Here is a 20,149-nt window from a genome sequence, read left to right as displayed (position 1 = left end):
TTAGAAATATAAAGTTCTGTAAATAAAGTTTCCCTTTATCTGTATTACATTTCAACTAATTTGAAATTTTTTGTGTGCCATGTTTTCATTTTAATCATAATTTTCGAGGCAGTACTTATTCCTAGCAATGGAAAAATATGATAAATATGACTTTTGCTCCATGGAAATAAATGGCTGAGATCATTAAAAACAACTCATGACATCAGTATATCTGTGAGTAGAGCCACAGCAGACATCCCTGGTGATTTGCAGAACCAAACTTTGAGGGAAAGCTATCCTTCAGAAATGTTTCCTTGAAGAAATAATAGCAATTTTACATTTTTTCTCAAATTACTATCCTATTGTGATCTAGAATAATATACTGTTGAGAATAACTTTTTACTTAACCAACCTTGTCATCACACCAAGACTCATGTATGCCTGGGTTTTATAAGAAAGCACACTTGTGGGTAATCGTATTCAACTAGGCTATTTTTCTTTTTCTGTCTTACTTTCCTAAAGAAATCAGTATATGGCTGCCTTAGTCTCATTTCAAAGGTTTCCGGGTTTTACATATAACCAACAATTTGATAATTTATGAAGTAAATTATCAGTTGACATTTTTGTCCTATGATTATTTAGACTCTGACATAAATTGATTTTAATCCTTTTACTTTCCAGAATATTTTTCTCAGCACTTGGGTGAATATGAGAATGTACTGGCTGCGCTTGAAGACCTGAATCTCTCCATCCTAAAGGCAATGGGCAAAACAAAGAAAGTAAGAAAGTCTATGATACTCTCCAGGACAGTACCTTCCTTAAAAAATATTTTCTTTAAAATCATATGCATTTCTCAGTGTATAATGAAAATACAGTTTGCTCTTTTTAATATTGGGTGTATTAGTCACTCACAGGACAATTACAAGCATCAACTGTGAACCAGACACTATTTTGTTTGCTCAGAATAAAAAGACATTCAAAGCTATTCTGACAATTCTTAATATGGTGGGAACACAAGTTGTGTAAATAAAGGCATTATTATGTAACAGAGAGGGATGTGAATTCTTAGTTTGAACTGAAAGAAGTAACACCTGAGATTTAGAAATCAAGATAATAGTCATTAGACAAAGGAGAGGTAATGGCATGTACAGGAGTTCTGTGTCAGAAAGGGCCCAGGGCACTCAAGGAAGTAAGAATGAATAGTTAGACTAAGGTTCAGAAACATGAAGGATTGACACAACGTGAGATGAAGATGAATTAGGGAAGGGCTGCATCTTTCATGGTGCCCCCAAAGCTAAGGATATAAGCCGACACACAAAATGCAAATAAAACAGTATTTCAAACAGAGACATGAATTATTTCAGAAAGAGCATGTGAGAACTAGGCTGTGGTTGAGATAAGAATACAAGAGTATAGAATCAGGAAGGTGAGGAAGGAGGCTTTTGGTGAGAGAGATTGGTATTTGGAGAACAAATTGGTGGGAAAAACAGAGAATAGAAAGTGAAGTGCATTTGTCTTTGGCACCATAGCTGTGGAATTTGGAGAAAGGTTGAAACTGCAGGGTGAAATGAGGGTGTATCAGGATAAACCTAATCTTTAGCTTGGATACTTGGGTAGTGACTTTACCTAGGCAGAATGTTGAAAGAAGACCAGCTGTGATGATGTAAGAGCATATGCTTTTTTTTAATCTAAACTGTCTTAGTGGTGTCTTAAGGAAACAATTAAACCACTGGAGAAAGAAATCTATTTCTCATAAGTGACATCTAGAATTGGAGTTGCAATAAAGAACTTGACTGGTATCATTTAGACACAGGGGATTAACTAAAATAAGGTGAGACTATAATATTGCTTAGTCAGACATTAAAGCTTTTGATGATGATAGGAAGAGAAGGGTCCAGGATAGGGGATTGAGCAGGAGCACACAGTGTCCACAAGTTCAGGGAAGTATTTGAAGGTATGGGAAGTGGATTGATGCTGACTGCTATGTAGAAGTTAAGAGATGAAAATTAAATTCTTCATTGTCAGCAAGTCAAGTGGCACATTAACATTGAAGATGCTTGACAGGTAAAATGTTTTTGAAGCACACATGGAATTCTTGGATAAGGACAACAAATCTATACCACCAGTGAATCCTGACATTCCAACACCACATGAGCATCCCTGAAATGAGGTTCTTTAAGATAGGAGCATTATAGCAACACAATTGGGAAACAGCAAAGCAGATGGACATGAGCACAAGGGGCCAACAGGAGAGACACTGCTCTGTTTGACCCACTGGGGAAACAGCCTTGGGTTGAAGTAGGTAAAGAGAGACTAAAGGATCTGTTGCAATCATTGCCATCACAATGGGGAGGGTGAGTCATGGTAGGGTTGAAACAGAGTGACCTGTTGGAAATGTATGTAGGAAGCACTGGGTCCCCAGATCCCATCCTCTGCTCAGCAATGACTTCTTGTCAACCAAGATTGAAATTTGTAGATATTTGAAGAGTAAGATACTATCGCTGGTCTGAGGAGGTATTAGGCATAAGTTAAGTAAAATTTGCATCATAAGTAAAAAGGTATCCAGTTTTCTTCTCACTAAAGTCTGTGAGTTTGGGCAATATATCCTCGAAGCAGATAGGAAAACTCTTCTTTCAAAAATTCCAACAGCACAAAATGACAGAACTAAAGATTCTGGCTGCCCACTTCCGTCACCATGAAGTCACCCACCACTGTGGCTTCTCTTATCTGGCAGACTGTGTCACTTCAAACTGTGAGCCAAACCCTCTTAAGTTGCTCCTTGTTAGATGTGTGGAAAGAACAATGAGAAAATCAGCTAGTACAACCCGGCCCTCCTCTTCATTCTTTAGGTCTTACCTTTAATGTCTGCATACAGAGCTTGTCCTGCTACTCTGTCTACGAAGTTTCACCTCTGTTACAAAATTACTTGTTTTTTGCTATGGACTCTGATTATGGGTAGCTACGAGTAACTACATAAAGAAAAAAATAGTTCTGTATGAAATAAAAGCAATGTCTTTATTTATTTATTTTACCTGCCACATTTGCCCTAAGCCCTGAACAGATCCTCACAATGTAAATTTTATTGCTGTATTAAATAAATGTTTTAGTTAAAGGGGCATTTGTACACTAAAAAAGCTAAAAACTTCAATTATTTTGAGAAAAAAAAATTCTCCTAAGTTCTAGAAACTTTCAAATTTCTTTGAATAGGAAGGCATGCCAGGCACATAATCTCTTATATTTTCATACAAATGCATACTAAAATCCTGTTTCCCCCCCCCCCCCCTGTGCCAATACAATGGAACTTTGTGACATTTAAACCATGGCCAATCTTTCGTTTTCATTAAGTCACATTTTTTTTCTTGGCATTGACCCTTAAAATGTGTTTGATTTATGTAATGCTGCTTAATCTGTGAAAGCATTCTTTCATAAAAGAAAAAGTGAAGCAGTAGAAAATAAAATTAGAAGCCATATCTTAGTATGATAGCTTAAAGATGGAGGAATTTGGCATCCCAATACCTTTCAAGCCACTGGGGACCTGTTATCTTCTCTGCGCTGCCAGCATGAAGAAGCATCCTGACTGGCAGCCGGCATTTCTCTTTTAGAAACTTGGTATATTTTTATCCAGATGAAAAGTGCTGTCTCAGTAGGAAAGGCTTACATTCCAGGCTATTTGTGATGTCTTGACTGGCAGCACATCTGTTTGCCATATCAGAGAAGAGATAAATGGGTTCTCACTGTTTAACTCAAACCCCAGGAAGTGACTCAGGATAGATACAGTGTAGCATGGACACTGTGCTTTTTCTCTCCTTACCCAAGTCTTCACATGGGTCCATAGGGGCTGTATTAATTGACTGTACATACTTATCTGGAGGAAAACAAAGAAGATGAAACTCCACATGGTCATTTGACAAGTATCAAAGTAGGGAAAACCACAACCCTCATCCAATATTGACAAACTTTGTCAATTTATTTTTCTTCTTTTGACAGGGTGAGTAATAAGCTGCCTTATTATAGCATCAGTTTGTAGTGTGACTGTAACTCCAAAATAAACATGTAGAATTCTGATGCTGCCAAAGTTATTATGTATTGTTATGCAAGAATGTGATTTCCCTGCTTATTGATGATCAAGGCCTAGAAGGTTATTATAAACTAAAATGAAGAATAGTGGTTTTGAAATGATATTTAGGTTGTGATGGTTACCATATTGAATGTTTCTATAGGAATTTCCAAATTTAAAATATGTATATAATTTCAATCTAGAATTCAATTTTAAGCAAGAACGTCTTACAGCATTTCTTCAATATTTAGGAAAAATAGTCAGTTTCTGGAGCAGACCTCTGTCATTCTTAGTTCTTATCTGCCTTTCGGGTCACTGTTGCTTCTTTCTCTGGCAACACTAGACACCTTCAAACTTTCTCTATCTCCAGTATCCCCATTTTTCTATTATTTAGTATCTAAGCTTCTCTGAGAACTGGATTCTCTCACTATTTTAATATTACAAAAGTTTCTAAGTTTTATTATTAATACAAAAATTAATAAATATTCATGATTCTCTTCACTGAGGAAAATATGATAATTACTACCACGGTGCTAGGATTCATCATGAAAAAAATACCCCTTCATTCCGTCAAAACTGTGAGAAGTGAAATGAGGTGTCAAATATTGAAGTGCCCATTTCGGATGATAGAAGGCAGGTGTTTCCATTTTTTGTTGTTGTTGTTTCATTATTATCCTTTACACATTCTTTAAACTGGAAGTTAACTCTTGGACTTCACGATAAAATAGTTTCCCATTTGTCACTTACCACTTGTATGTGAGTGTGCAGTGAGGAGGCCGTGGATAGCAGGGACCTGGGAAATGTGAGTGTGTAGTGAGGAGGCCGTGGATAGCGCTGGCCTAGGAAATGTGAGTGTATGTAGTGAGGCCACAGATAGCATAGGCATGAGAAATCTGGGTGTGTGTAGTAAAGGGGCCACAGATAGCATGGGCATGGGAAATGAGATAACAGGGTCTGGAGGCCACAGATGTAGGCCAGCAGGAGAGAAGAACCTTCTATGCAGACTGCTGCCCAGTACTTGGCAAAGGGAAACACTAGGCTACTCAATTAAATTAGAGCACAGTCCTCTCATTAAAGGCCCTTGCAAAGAACTCTGTGGCACTGCTGACCCAGAAACTGAGCAGTCCTGGGCAGAAGACCCCAGCACCTCTGACTGGGCAAAGAGAGATAGGACAGAAGTGAGAAACAAATGAATGTGACTTTGGAGGTGATGTGAAGGGGAGAGGAGTATTGAGTTTCCTGTCATTATTCCCGAGGTGATGTGGGTATTAATTCATACAAGGATCATCAGTAAGGAAATGGCTGAAAGGGTAGAGAACAGAGCTCACAACTAAGGCTGGGCTGGCTCAGGATTCGGATTGCCTGTCCTTTGACAACCACGGCATTGGTGCTTTCTCGCCATTGCCAAAGCCTCACCCTATTCCTGGTGACTGATGTGACTTCCTACACCCAATGAGGACTACTTGCTCTCTTTGCTGCCAATGCAGTGCTTGAGAACCTGTGAGCAAAATGGAGAGGTGGCTCCGTGACTAAGAGCACTTGCTACTCTGGCAGAGGACCCAGGTTCAGTTCCAAGCACTCAGGTGACAAAGCTCACAGCTGCCTGTAGCTCCAGTTCCAGGAGTCCCAGCGCCCTCTCCTGCCCTCCACAGACATCTTTACAGAGGCAGTGCACAAACAAACTGGCACACACACACACACACACACACATACACTTAAATGCACTTAGTTTAAAACTAAGATAAGGAATAAAGTCTAGAATAAAATGGAGCTTAGGAGTAACAGTCTACACCAATTAGCATTTACATAATTATTTACAGTTTCCAGTATTCTCTAATGTCCATTAACTCTTTTTCTTCTTTATGATTAATATTTTGTTAGCATAAAAAGTAATGATATATATATATATATATATATATATATATATATATATGACATTGTACTCTGTCCTTCATTTCTCTCTGCCTTCTTCATCATTCCTGTCCTGCTCTTGATGACCTCCACCCTCCCCACAAGTAGCCACCTGTTTTCATATGACATGTTTTCATTAACCTTTTTTCTCTCCTCCTGTAAGATCTCTTCCTCACCTCTCATACTCATCTTTCAACCTTTTATGATGTAAACATAGATACATAGACACACATAAATTAAACCTAGATTCTACATAGGAAAGAAAATATATGATGTTTGTTTTTCTGAATCCTGATTTTTTTATTTTTTGCTTAACATTATTGTATCCAGTTCCATTCTTCTTCCTGCAAATGTCATAATTTCATTTTTCTTTATGCCTGGATGAAATTCTATTATATGTATGTAGCACATTTACTTTATATGTTCATCTGTTAGTGGACATGTAGACTGGTTCATTTCTTAGCTGTTATGCAACAGTAAACATGGATATACAAGTATTTTAGTGTTGTGTTGACTTAGAGTCCTTTTCTTATATACCAAGAGTGGTATAGACTTGATCCTATGGGAGTTTTGTCTTTAGGTTTCTTAGGAACCTCCACAAAGGCTTCTATAGTGGCTATACCAGTTTAAATTGTCACCAGCAATGAATAATGATTCCTCTTCCCCCAAATGTCCTTGCCAACATTTGTGGCCATTCAATGTCTTGATGTAAGGCATTCCAACTTGGTTAAGACAGGATCTCAAAGCCATTTTAAGTTGCATTTTCTGGATGGCTAAGCATATTAAAAATCTTTTCAAATAATTATTGGCCACTTGCAGATCTCCTTTTAAGAGATGCCTAGATAGTTCCTTAGCACATTCATTGATTGGATAATTTGCTGTTCTTGTGTTTGACTATTGTGATTCTTTATGTAGTTTAGATAGTAATCCTTTGTCTGATGTACAGTTATCTAAGATTATTTCCCATTCTTTAGATTGTTTCTTCACTATGGTGAATGTTTCCTTTGTTGTACTGAAGGATTCTAATGTTATTGAATCCTATTTGTCAATTCTTGTGTTGTTTCATATGCTAATGGAGTTCTTTCCAGAAAGCCCATGGCTATACCTATATCTTGAAGTATTTTTTATAATTTTCCTATACCAGTTTCAAGGTCTCAGGTCTTATATTAAAGTCATTGATCTATTTTGAATCTTTTTGTTGTTGTTGTTTGTGGGTTGTTTTTTTTTTTTTTTTTTTTTGTGCAGGGTGATCTGACGAGATACACAGAGTGTTTTAATGCTTTTGTAGTGTATAAATACAGCTCTGTGATCAAGAATATGTCCTGATTTAGAAAATCTCCCATGGGATTCTGAGTTTGTTGAACAGAAAATTCTCTAGAACCTTCCAATACTAAGAAATGTCAAAAACAAAATTAGATCAATGTAAAATGAGGAACAAAAATAAAAATAAGAGTTTCTATTAAATGAATAATCACAAATAAAGTCAATACTACTAAAAGTGTAATAAAAATTTTAAAAATTGAGGGAACACATGGGCTGAAAAAGAAAAAATAGAAAAGAAAGATTACACAATAATGGGGAAGGCATAAGGAAAATTAGGTGTATAGATGAGGTGGGATGAAATAGTGAAACAGAAGTTTCTGTAGTTAAACAACAATAAAGTGAAAATTTCTACTTTTATGCAGAAAAACAAGAATGCAAGTGGAAGCCTAGGTGGCGTGGTGGGGTGGGGCTGGAGGGAAGACTGTTGGATCAGATTTCTCCAGTTCTCTGAAGGGGCAGGGCAGCCGCATTTGCAGTAGCTTCTTTTCCTGTGGTTTATGCTGATATGGAGCCCAGATTGGACAACTGTCCAATGCTTGTCTGCACTGTCTCTATTTCAGTGTCTACCGCCTGTGCATACCAAGGGCCTTGCTAGTTACACTTAGTTTGCAGCCTGTGGGCTAAGTGATTTTCCTACATTCCTGTCACTCACTCCAGATTGTTCCCCCAAGGAGTGGCTGGTATTCTCACTGGAAAGTATCTTCCAAAGTACATTGGAAGGGGAAAAGACAAAAACAGGCACTACAAACTATACAAGTGGAAGACTTGCCTTTATCCTTCTGTGCCTGGTAACTGTTGATCTTCCTACTGGAGGGATGCAGCTGTGGGTATCCAGCACTCCATAAGCTTCAGAGTTTTCGGACTCTACGGCAGTGAGTGACAATCGGCCCAGGCACCTCTCATCCCGCGACCTCAGATTCAGGCCTCAAACCCAGGCTTAGTCTCCGTTGATAAGGTCTGCTGTGGGCCACTGCAGGAAGAAGGACCTTTCCTGAGCACTTGGCTGCCTCATGTGAGCTTCCTGCTGCATGTGCTCTCAGCTGTCTCCTAGACCTCTGCCTCATCCTAGGACCGCAGCAAGTAAAGGTGACGCTCCCTAATGTGAGGTTCTTCCACATTCTTGGTCCTCTCAGGAGCACAGTTTTAAACCATAGTCTTTCGCCACAGAGCATGCAGCCACTGCCCTGCATATCCCACAGAGAGAGCAATGAGATTCCTCTTTACGGCTCCTGTGTTCTCCCTCAGTGGAATCACTGTCTCAATAAAACGTGCAGCCTTGGATGAGGTTCCTGCTCCATCTTCTCCACTGGGCAGTCACTCGTCTAGAGCCACATTTGGACTGGTCATCTTCTTTCAGAGGGTCACCTAGCCTGTCCTCTCTCAGCACTTTTCCCCATGTGTTGCCACTCACTGCCTTTGTGGGTTCCTGGAGGCTTTCTCTTTCTCGCTGTGCAAATGGATCCCTTCCTCTTGGAATGACTCTTCTTAACCCGATCACTTGGAGGCAACTTCTGTTCTACTGCCTTACTCAGAATTTAGGTTATTCTTGTTATATCCTAATGAGGCGGGCTAGACAAATGGTAATGTTCTGTTGCTGGTTGTTTTTGCTCTTTTTGGGGCCCACTACCCAGCTCCCAAACAAATCACACACAGAGGCTTATTCCTAATTATAAATGCTCAAACTTAACTTGGCTTGTTGCTAACCAGTTTTTCTTAACTTAAATTATCCCATCTATCTTTGGCCTCCGAGCTTTTATCTTTCTCTATTCCTGTATACCTTTTCTTACCTCCTTATTCTGTGATGGCTGGCTGTGTAGCTAGGTGGCTGGCCACTAGCATCCTCCTCCTTCTTTCTCTCCTTCCTTTTCTCCCAGATTTCTCCTTCTATAAACTTTCTCTGCCCGAAAGACCCACCTATCCTTTCTCCTACCTTGGTATTGGCCATTCAGTTCTTTATTAGGCCATCATGTGTTTTAGACAGGCACCATAGCACAGTTTCACAGAATTAAACAAATGCAACATAAACAAAAGTAACACTGCCCTGGCCAGTGGGGTTTCAATGGGGCAACCCACCTGTGGGAGCGAATGAAAGGGAAGGGCGACATGAAAGACGACAGCAAGACAGTATTCTGATCAAGCCGCCAATCTTTATTTTCCTCCGCATGGCTTATATAGCATAGGAGGGAAAGGGGCAGGAAGGAGGGAAATGGAAGGGATGTGGAAGGAATGCAGAACGTGGGAGATGTGGGAGACGTGCAGGTCATAACAACTGCAGGAAGTCGGCTAAGGTCACTGGTCAGGGGCCATTTGTCCTGTTGCTAGGCTGCCTGACCATGGAATGCTCTTTACATTCGGTTGTCATGGCACCTGACTGTGGAATGTTCTTATCTTTGGGAGCCTCTGGTTAGTAAACAGGTGTTACTGCTCTGGAGAAGGGTGGTGGGCTTATGACTTGTTCTCTGGCTTAGCTAGTACTTTCCATGGTTCATGTTTGGTTCCTGAAATCTTGGTCCCTAACATAACACAACTTAAAATAATATTTTACCACAATATTCCCATTTCAGGAGTAAGGAAACAGAGTCACTAAATTTTTGATTGGTTTACTGAGTCATAAAAGTAGATTTAAACCAGGAAATTTTCATTTACTTTTTATACACTTTTTTTTTAATATTTGTTTGTGTGTATGCTGTGTAGGTGTATGGGCACATATATTTGGTAGTGCATGTGTATGGATCAGTGGGCTATTTGTGCAAGTTGATTCTTAATGGAACTCAGGTGTGGCAGCAAATGCCTTTACCCCATGATCCATCTAACCAGTCCCTAACTGTTTTTAATTTAAGGTTTCTATAATCTACATTTAAATTACAAATATAAAATCCTAGGGTTAGAAATATGGCTCAGCAGTTAAAAGCACTGGCTGCTCTTCCAGAGGTCCTGAGTTCAATTCCCAGCATCCAAATGATGGCTTACAGCCATCCATAATGAGATTTGGTGCCCTCTTCTGGCCTGCAGGCATACATGTAGGCAGAACACCATACATAATAAATAAGTAAATCTTTTTTTAAAATAGCACAAGATGTTAGAGGAGAAGGTAAATAAAGTAAAAATAGTGCAAATAAAACTGTGAAATATGCAATATGAGCATCAAATCAATATTTAAAAAAATATAAAATCCTAACATATATATCTTGATGGAAACTTTCTACGTTAGATACTTAGATTTTTTAATAATTGACCTTTTGAATGTTCAGCTGTAGGAGGATATGGAGATGTGCATCTTATTTCTTATATTATTTTCATGAATATTTTTTAGACATTTGAACAAGTAGGTGTCCAGAGCTCAGTGCAGGAAATTATGGACATAAGCAGATTATGCTTCAGTGTTTAAATAATAATTAAATACTGAAACCATAAATGAATAAGTCTGACATGAGCATCGAAGAATGTATAGAATTTTAATCAAGAAAGGATAGAAGAGCCAGTGAGGGATGACATTTCTTTGACCTTTTCAAGGCTGGCTCTGCCAGAAGCACTCCCTCGTGAACAGAAAATTTGTCGTTTTGAATGAATGGAACCAGAGCACACAAAGGTGTAATTTACAAAATTCCACTCTGTTTACTGTTTCTTCAATGAGTACAGAAATGGCAAGCAGTGAGCTTGCAAACCATCTTGAGTTGAAATGGTTTAGAATAATTCAACAGAGTCCTGGCAGTATAGCTCAGTGTCAGGGCTTTCTAGCATTCAAAATTTGATCCCTGGCCTGTAAAAGAGAAAGAGAAACAAATGTCAACAAATTGCTAGCACTGCACCAGAAGCCCCACTGATGCCCCCCAAGGCAGGGGACCCTATTAATAGTCCCACTTTCGTGATTGCATTCTACTTGTTGATAGTCTTCCCAGTTTTTCCAACCCTTTGCTTCCTTCCTCCACCTCAGTCTGTCACAAGAAACTATAAGAAATTATTTTTATTTTATATCATGTACTTATAGTTTTTGAGTAACTGTCTCCTTCATGTGGATTTTTTAAAATTTATCTATCTTAAACCACTAACTAGGACACATATGCTATTAATAGACAGTGAGTTAATTTTGTGCTCAGTAAAGTAATATGTACAAAGTACACTGTTTTAACACAAAAATCTGGCTTATTTTGCCTAAGGCTATAGTTCTGAACTACGGTTACTGGAGTGAATTTATATAGACTTTTTTCTAAAGAACTGATCTTTGAACAAAAAATGAATAGGAACTGCCATGGGGCTACACAACACAACACGCTGTTCATTTGTCAAGATAATCACATATGATATGACTCATTTTTTTTGTTGTTGTTGTTTGAAGAGGAAAACTGCAGGGAAAGAGATTTAAAATTGCTTATCACTGTATTTCTCAGACCTGACAGGCCTCAATTATTATAACAAGAAAGATACTCTTTTTTAATTTTGAAAAATTGCATTTATTTACTTATTTATTTTGTGTGTGTGTACAGAAGTATGCACAATTTTGCTCCTCTCATGGGTCCTTATTTGTTTCCTGTCATACCTAAAAATGAGGGTGTTTACATCAGTCATAATATTTCCCCTTTTTCTTCTGAGGGAGAATTATGCATGATATAGCATATTCTTATATTTATGATGTGCTATTCTAGGTATTTATATGAATGCTAGAGTGTTTTTTTTTTTTTACTCTTTCCAATAAGAATTACTTATTCCTATGTAGAAAAAGTTTAATGAAATATATCATACTTAATCTGATTTATTGGAGGTTATTAGAAGCCCTAAATAAGTCAAGAAGCATGAAGCCAAGACTGTGAGGACTGAGTGTTTTCCTGCTTGACTATATGTTTTCATGTGACCCAAGCACAGCAGTTAGATAAAGCCCAAGAATGTTTGCTGCAGACAAAATAGAAGCAATTTTGTTAAATGTTTAGAAGATGTTTGTGTAAAGATTTTTCTTTGTTTATTTGGGAACATCAACTTAAATAGTTTATTGCTCCTTTTCCTCACAAAGTCATATACTTTTCTGTATTATTTTGATTACTAATATTTCAACTGAAGGGAATTTAGCTGGGCTGGAGGATTAATGCACATGTATTATCTCTGTTGTGGTAGAGAAATACATTACCTTCTGCTGTGGTTTGAATCTGAAATATTCCTAAGGACTCAGAACCAGTTCGTGTTGCTATTTTGATAAATTCTAGAATCTCTGGATATAGAGCCTAGATGAAACAAGGTCAGTGAACATGGGTCTTTGGTGATATACTATATCTATTCTTTCTTGTGACATTCTTTAAGCTTCCCTCCTGATGTGGCTGTGATGTGAACTGCTCAACTTTGCCATGCTGTCCCCACCATGACACACTGAAATTTATGATCCCTTTTCTACCCTCAGATTTCTATGTCATGTATTTTTATTATAGCCATGCAAAAGCTAACTAATATTCAAAACTAGTACTAGAGAAGTGAAGTCATTGCTGTGACTAAACCTGGCTATGTGATTCTTGGGACTTTAGAACTGGATTGTGGAAGAAACCAGAAGAAGTTTGGAGATATAAGTTGCAGAAGCCTTAGAATTCTGTAAGTTCAGCTTTAAAAAAGGTGATTTTGATGGGTGCTCAAAAACTAGAATACTCATAGTAATGCATGCTATGAGGTTTCTGATGGGAATAAGTACTGTATTTGAAATGGGTTACGGGTCATTCACCTTACAATCTGTCAAACAATGTATCTGCATCTTGCCCATGGCCTGAGAGGTTGAATGAGGTTGAATTAGAAAGCAATGGACTAACTCAATAGGTTGAACATGTTTCAAGACATCATAGCATTCATGCTGTGTGTGGTTATTGTTGACTGTCTTTATCTCGGGTTGCAGTGAAAACTTCAGAGAGCAAAGTTCAGAGAAGAAGGGCATGAAAAATATGAAGTGAGTAAAATGTTAAGGACAATGTGTTTGTGGTTGTTAAACAGTGGGAGACCAGCCCTCACCTTTTCTAGGGTTCCTAGGAGGAGGAAAGAGGAATAAGGAACTTGTAGATAGAATGATAGGTCTAGCCAATGAGAGGAAGAAACACAGAATAGCCTCACGAGGGCCTGGATCCTTATCCACCAGTCCAGAACTTTATTCAAAAGGACTTTTTATAACAATTCCAAGAGGTGAGACAAAAGAGACCTCCCCCTGCTAGACACAGCCAAGTATAGACCCTTCTGAACACATGGTACCCAGGACCATGGTCCAATCATCCTCTTATGCAGTCCTGATGGGTAGAGCCAGCTCAGATCTCACTATGAAACCTCTGTGGGCTCCCACAGGTGACTCTTCTTAATATTTTAAAAAGCCCTCCATTAAGAGCTTGCAAGTAGCTGTAACAACCACAGCAATGCCCATAGCTGCCACACCTCCCAGTGAAGGAGTAGAGTATGATAAAAATGAGTCTAAGATGTCTATGGCAGTCTTAGCCACACCAAGCCCTTTTTTAAATCAAAAAACTCCTGATGCAACTGTATCAACTAAATCAAATTCCAGATGCAACCACATCAAACTTAAAGACTCCTTTAGCTTCACCAAACACTAACAGCTTAACATAATTCTAACATAAATATTACTATACATGATTACAGTTCTCACAAACTTACATCCAAAAGCAAACTCTTAATAAAACCATCAACACTTTAAAAACTTGAACAAAAATACACTTTAAAGCAATCTCTTAATAGAACCATTTGCATATCTTACTAACAAAACATAGGATTAACTTCTGATGCATCCACATCAAACTTAAATACTCCCTTAACTTCACCAAACCATGGTGCATCAATATCAATAGGTTAACATAATAACTCTAACATAAATATTACTATACACAATTACAATTCCTACAAACATACATTTGAAAGCAATACTCTCAATATAACTATTAACATTTTAAAAGCTTTTTAAAAAGATTTATTTAGTTATTTATTTATTTATTTATTTATTTACTTATTTATTTCTTATGTATACAGAAGAAGGTGCCAGATCTTGTTACAGATGGTTGTGAGCCACCATGTGGTTGCTGGGAATTGAACTCAGGACTTCTGGAAGAGCAGTCGGTGCTCTTAACCTCTGAGCCATCTCTCCAGCCCCCATTTTAAAAACTTTAACAAAAATCCAAAAGCAAGCCAGGCAGTAGTGGCACACGCCTTTAATCCCAACACTCAGAAGGCAGAGGCAGGCAGATCTCTGTGAATTCAAGGTCAGCCTGGGATACAGAATGAGTTCCAGGACAAGCTCCAAAGCTGCACAGAGAAACCCTGTCTTAAAAAACAAAAACAAACAAACAAAATCCAAAAGTAATTTCTTATAGAACTATACAAACTCACGGTACATTAACACAAGTTAACATCAGTCCACCCAAGGGGCAAGAAAGTATTTTTTAATTAAATTAAATAGACTGAGGAATATTAACTCCCTCTTTTCTCTGTTATTTCTTAAGCTGCATCTTGAGCTTAGGTAGAAAAATCCCAAACTTCTCCATTTAAACAGTTCCATTTTTAACACAAACAGTTCCACAAAACAGTGCTATTTTCTTTTAACACAAAACAGTTTGTGAATCACCACAGTTAGTAGTCTATATGTGTAGGTAAATCAAAATTGTCCCATTTCAATGAAATCACTCCTGTCCATCGTATTTCTTAAGTCCAAAAAGTTCAAAAACACAGTTCTACCACCAGTCTTAAAGTTCCAGAAAGCTTTCTGATATCAGTCTTAAAATTCTTCTGAGTGCTCAAACTCATGGCCTGGCTCGTCAGCCACCCTCAAGTTTTTTATAGCTGTCAGAGTTATAATGACTCTGAAGCAAACAGCTCCAAATATGAGAAGTCCCATTACCAAAGTTTGTTGTGGCCCCTTTGCATGCAACAACTCAGTTCAAGCCTGTGTCTCTGAGGCTTTCACTCTCAGCTATAGCTGTGTTTTCAGTTACAGCATTTTATGACAGTCTTTCCCTAGGAACCTTGCCTCAAGCAGAAAGCTATTAGCTCCACAAGAGCAGGCTGTTGCAAAGTCTTCTCAAAAGAGACTTTCTTATATCCAGCAAACAGAAACTGCAAGGCTTTTGGCTCCTGGCTTTCACAGCTTTCACAGTCCTATTCTATCTGTGCCTCCTATAACTGAGCTGTTCCCAGTACCTCTGTGTCCTGAGGCCCTGAGGGCTTTCAATCACCTCATGCCACACAAGCTGAAGAGGCCACCCCTGCTGCTATGAGCCACTGCTCTCAGCTCCCAGGGTCTAGGAGGCAACCCAGCCATGGTCAGTTACAGCCACTGCACCCCAGCTGCATTACCTGCTCTGCCAGTGGTCCTTACATCCCATGCTCTGCTTCACTACCTCAAGCTCCCAGTGTTCCCGGAAAGCACTCAGACTCAGAGCAACTGTTCCCTGACCCTCCTGGTGTGCGCCCTGAGGGCATCTTTCTATGGAGGCTTTGTCTCTGCACAGCTTCTATGGCACCCTGAGCTCTCACTTTCCAGCAGCCCACTTGGCTCTCTGCCTCTCTTGCAGTGTCTCTGCTGGGCTCCAGCTGCCAGGGTCTGCAGCTCCAGGAGACAGACCTGCTGGGGTCCGAAGTCTTTGCTGCACTCCAAGCCTCTGCCTCTCTCTCGGCACAGTGTATCTGATGCTGCTGCTGCTTGGCTGGAAAGGTTGAGTGTAGCCTCAAGCTATGCCAGTCAGCTTTCACAAGCACCCTGGACTGACTGCGTTCTCCTCAGCACAGCTCCTCATGGCAGAAAGCACACAGAACCTCTGTGCTCATGCTGACTCTCAGGCATCTGCCACCTGTGCTGTGTCCATGCCACTGGAGTCTCAGCCGCTGCTGCCTGGCTGCTGCCGCTGCTGCTGGCTCTGGCATCCACTGTTGTTGGTGGCTTCTGGAGCTTCTGAAGCTGCTCAGAGTGCCAAGCTCACAGTTTGCTATGAATGCTATTTTCTGTCCGCATTGGGGGTGGGACTACTCTACTCTCAATTTCTATCATACCTAAGTCTTACTCTACCCTAATATACCTAAGCCTACACAATATCCTTATGCCTAAAGCTTATTCTACCCTAATATACTTAAACCTACATTTCTATGACTTACTTATAGTACTATTTTTAAACATAATTTAATAGATAGAGATTGAGAGAGAAATAAAGAAACTCAGAAAGAGAGAAATACTTGTTACAGCCTAACTTTAACTACTTTCTCATTTAGCTTAACTTGAACTACTCTACTTTATATATAAAATTTCACTCCCAAAGAATAGAATACCCCTGCCGTGAACTTAATTCATTACCAGGCATGTCCAACTGCTTCCCACAGGGTACTTTCCCACTATCACTTAACTTCCTCCACACCCAAGACCCTAGTTCTGATGCCAACTGTGGGGGTTCAGTCCCCACTTTTCCAGGGATCCTATGAGGAGGAAAGAGGAATAAGGAACTTGTAGACTAGCCAATGAGAAGAAGAAACACAGGATAGCCTCGGGAAAGCCTGGATCCTTATCCACCAGCCCAGAACTTTATTCAAAAGGTCTTTTTATAACAATTCCAAGAGGTGAGGTAAAAAGACCTTCGCCTGCTAGATACAGGCAAGTGTAGACCCTTCCAAATACCTGGTAAGCAGGACCATGGTCCAATCATCCTCTTGTGCAGTCCTGCTGGGTAAAGCAAGCTCAGATCTCACTAAAAAAAAAAACTCTGTGGGCTCCCACATTAAACAAACTAACTCAATGAAAAAGAAGTCTAATGCTTTACACTGAAATAATAGTAAAGTTGCCTTTGAAGAAACCATCAAGACTCCTCCCCTTACAGGCTGCAGGATGAAAATTATGACATTTTAAATATATATATTTAAAATATTAAATACATTAAAATATTTTAAATATTTTTTAAATATAGAAAAATTTAAAGAGTTCTCCTTGAGAAAAGAGTACTTCTTGGATATCTTGCTTTCAAAGAACTACAGTAATAGTAGTACTAGGAGGCTGCTAGAGCTCTGGTCCAAGAAGGACCCATTACTGCTCAAGCTGGCCACAAAATGTGAAGTTGTTCATGCTGTGCTGGTTTTGCATGCATGCAGAATGCAAGTGTTACAATATTCTAGAGGCCTGGGCTGGAAAGATGGCTCAGCCATTAAAGGATAGGCTCACAACAATATTCTAGAGGCCACCACTGGGATCTTTAATGTGTCTTATGTGGCTGGCAATGTCTATCAGGATAGAGTCCCTCTGGGTAACCCCCAGAGTGATGTGTGAAGCAATGAAGGTGAAGTGTAAGCTGGAACAGGGATCCCAAAATACTGTAGGTGGTAGGCTGTGGAATTTCTGCCAAGGACAGTTCCAAGCAGCAAACAGAGTATCTGGAGAGAGAGGCCATGTGTCCTGACAACAGTAAAGCCGTGGGGACGGACTTGTCTGAAGACGTTAGAAGTCACGCTATGCACCTGCGTGCTCTTGCACCGGGATTGAGCTACATGATTCAGTATCTGTTGCTCTCAAGTCAAGTCCTTTTTTTTTTATTATATTTCTCCTTTATTTGCCTCTGTTTCTCTCTTTTGCGCTGTGAATATATGCACCATTGCATCTTGGAAATATGTAACTATCTTAAGTAATTTCATAATGCTTACATCAAATAGTTTATATTGAGTCTATGAGGAAACTTTGAATTTAGAAGTTTGAATAATGTTGAAACTAATATTAGAGTATGGGGGACTTTTGAAGGTAAACTAGGCCAAGGATCTCTGGGAACTAGTGGTAGACTATTATAATCTAAGTATGAAATGTCCCACACAGGCTCACATTTTGACTTCTTAGTTCCCAGCTGGTGGAACTATTTAAAGTACTTCTGGAAACCAGAACTACAGCAGAACTGGAGGAAGTAAGACACGGGTCATCGGGAATATTCTCTCTCTCTCTCTCTCTCTCTCTCTCTCTCTCTCTCTCTCTCTCTCTCTTCCTTTCTCTCTCCCCCTCCCTCACTCCCTCCCTCTCTCCATCTCTCTCTCTCCCTCCCTCCTTTTTGACCCACTGTGATATAAACTGATAAACTGTTCTACTATGTCATGCCTTCCCTATCATGATGAATCGAAACTCTTTCTCTCTTTAGTTGTGTGTGCTGTGGGTATTTTGGTCATACCAATGCAAAATCTAACTAAGCATCTTCTCAGTCATCAGCTATGGGTAATAAGAACTATTTTGAATAAATATCTGAGATTATAATTTCGATCTATTCAGAAATGTTCAGCCAATAAATATACCACACACCAAATTTTTCTCTGTAACTTGTTATGCATGATTTTATACAGAACTACTTCAATTCTAGAAGTAACTCATGAACAGAGCTCAAATAAAAGGATAATTTTCATGTTTATATTCCCTTCAGATTTTGGCACATTCTTTTCTTCCATTTATCCCTTAAAGTCAAATCACCACTCAGAACAAATGAATTAATCTTTTACAAAATTACTGCTCTCCATCCTCTGTCATCTTAACCTACTTACATAGGCTACTTTTCACAGAATCAGCCCAACTGCCACTGTATTTCTTGCAACAGACATTAATACATTACTTTTCTTCTAATGTTGTAAATATACCATTGCAGTGAGAAATCCTTCCAAAAGTAGGACTTACCTTCATCTGTCTAAAGCCTGGCAATGGTTCTCCAGCACTCTCTGGAAAGATTCTTTCTTAGAGCACACAAGGAACACTCAATCCTGAATCTTCCATTTACATCTGGTAGCCCTGCTCATATGTCTAGTACTACCTCTTGCCAATCCTTTCCACGTTTTTTCAGCTTCAGTTACTCTGAAGTTCAATGATCCTTCTTTGTGGATGGCATTCCTCTGTCTTCCTCAGAACCTTCCTCAGGATTTCATTTGCTTCTCTTCTGCCTAATCCTGTAATAGTCTTGGAAATACTATGAAATGGTGTAAATATTGATTCCCAGGGTTGTTATTCCGGGTTCTCTAGAGGAAGAGAATTGATAGAATAGAAGATTCATACATAGATACATGCCAACGTGTGTGTGTGTGTGTGTGTGTGTGTGTGTGTGTGTGTGTGTGTGTGTGTGAGAGAGAGAGAGAGACAGAGAGAGACAGAGACAGAGACAGAGATTCATTAGAGTGATTTACAGACTGTGGTCCAGCTTGTTCAGCAATGGCTGCCTACCAAATGTTCAAGAATCCTGTAGTTGTTCACTCCCTGAGGTAGATACCTCAGGTGGTGGTCAGTATATGCAGGGATCCCAAAGAAGTAGGCTTTAATGCCAGTGAAGGAATGAACTTGGCAGTGTCAATGAGGACAAGCTGGCAAAGAGATCAAACTTTCTTCTCCCATGTTCTTTAAGCAGGCTGCCACCAGAAAGTGTGATGCAGATTAAAGGTGGACCTTCCCACCTCAAAAGAGCCAGATTAAAAGTGGGTCTTCTCATCTCAAATAATTTAATTAAGAAAATCTCTCCCAGGCATATCCAGCTACTTAGGTTTTAGTTAATTCCAAATGTAGTCAAGTTAACAACCAAGAACGGCCACCACATCTGGGAAATCTTTATCTTCTAAAAGAGGACTGTTTATTCTCAAAGTTTCTCACACATTCTCATTATCATTTCTTAATCTTTGTTTGTCCTGTCAATCAAAGTGGACTATAATTTAGACCTGGAATATCCTCCAAAGGCCTAGATACTAAAGGTTTGGCACCCAGCCTACTTGGTGAAAAGAATCTTATGAGGGAGGGCCTCATGAGAGGTCTTTAAATCTTTGGGATTGTGCCTCTCAGGAAATAGTGGGATTCCAGCCCCTTCCTCTTCCAGTCTTTTGTCTCTCAGCCACTAGTTAGCTGGCTTTGTTTTTCCAGGTGTTCCTGCCATGATA

At 39.3% G+C, this 20,149-nt stretch overlaps 1 protein-coding gene across 1 annotated transcript in view; it reads left to right on the top strand.

Moving 5' to 3' along the window:
- Nucleotides 1-20,149, top strand: part of Necab1 (N-terminal EF-hand calcium binding protein 1) — a 152,222-nt gene that overhangs the window by 67,060 nt on the left and 65,013 nt on the right. The window contains exon 5 of the mRNA XM_036178394.1: nucleotides 661-758. Within this exon, the coding sequence (XP_036034287.1) occupies nucleotides 661-758 (98 nt within the window). The remainder of the gene's footprint in view (nucleotides 1-660; nucleotides 759-20,149) is intronic.

Source organism: Onychomys torridus, chromosome 2, assembly GCF_903995425.1.
Source record: "Onychomys torridus chromosome 2, mOncTor1.1, whole genome shotgun sequence".
Classification (NCBI taxonomy): domain Eukaryota; kingdom Metazoa; phylum Chordata; class Mammalia; order Rodentia; family Cricetidae; genus Onychomys; species Onychomys torridus.
This window is presented reverse-complemented; position numbering and strand designations above follow the sequence as displayed.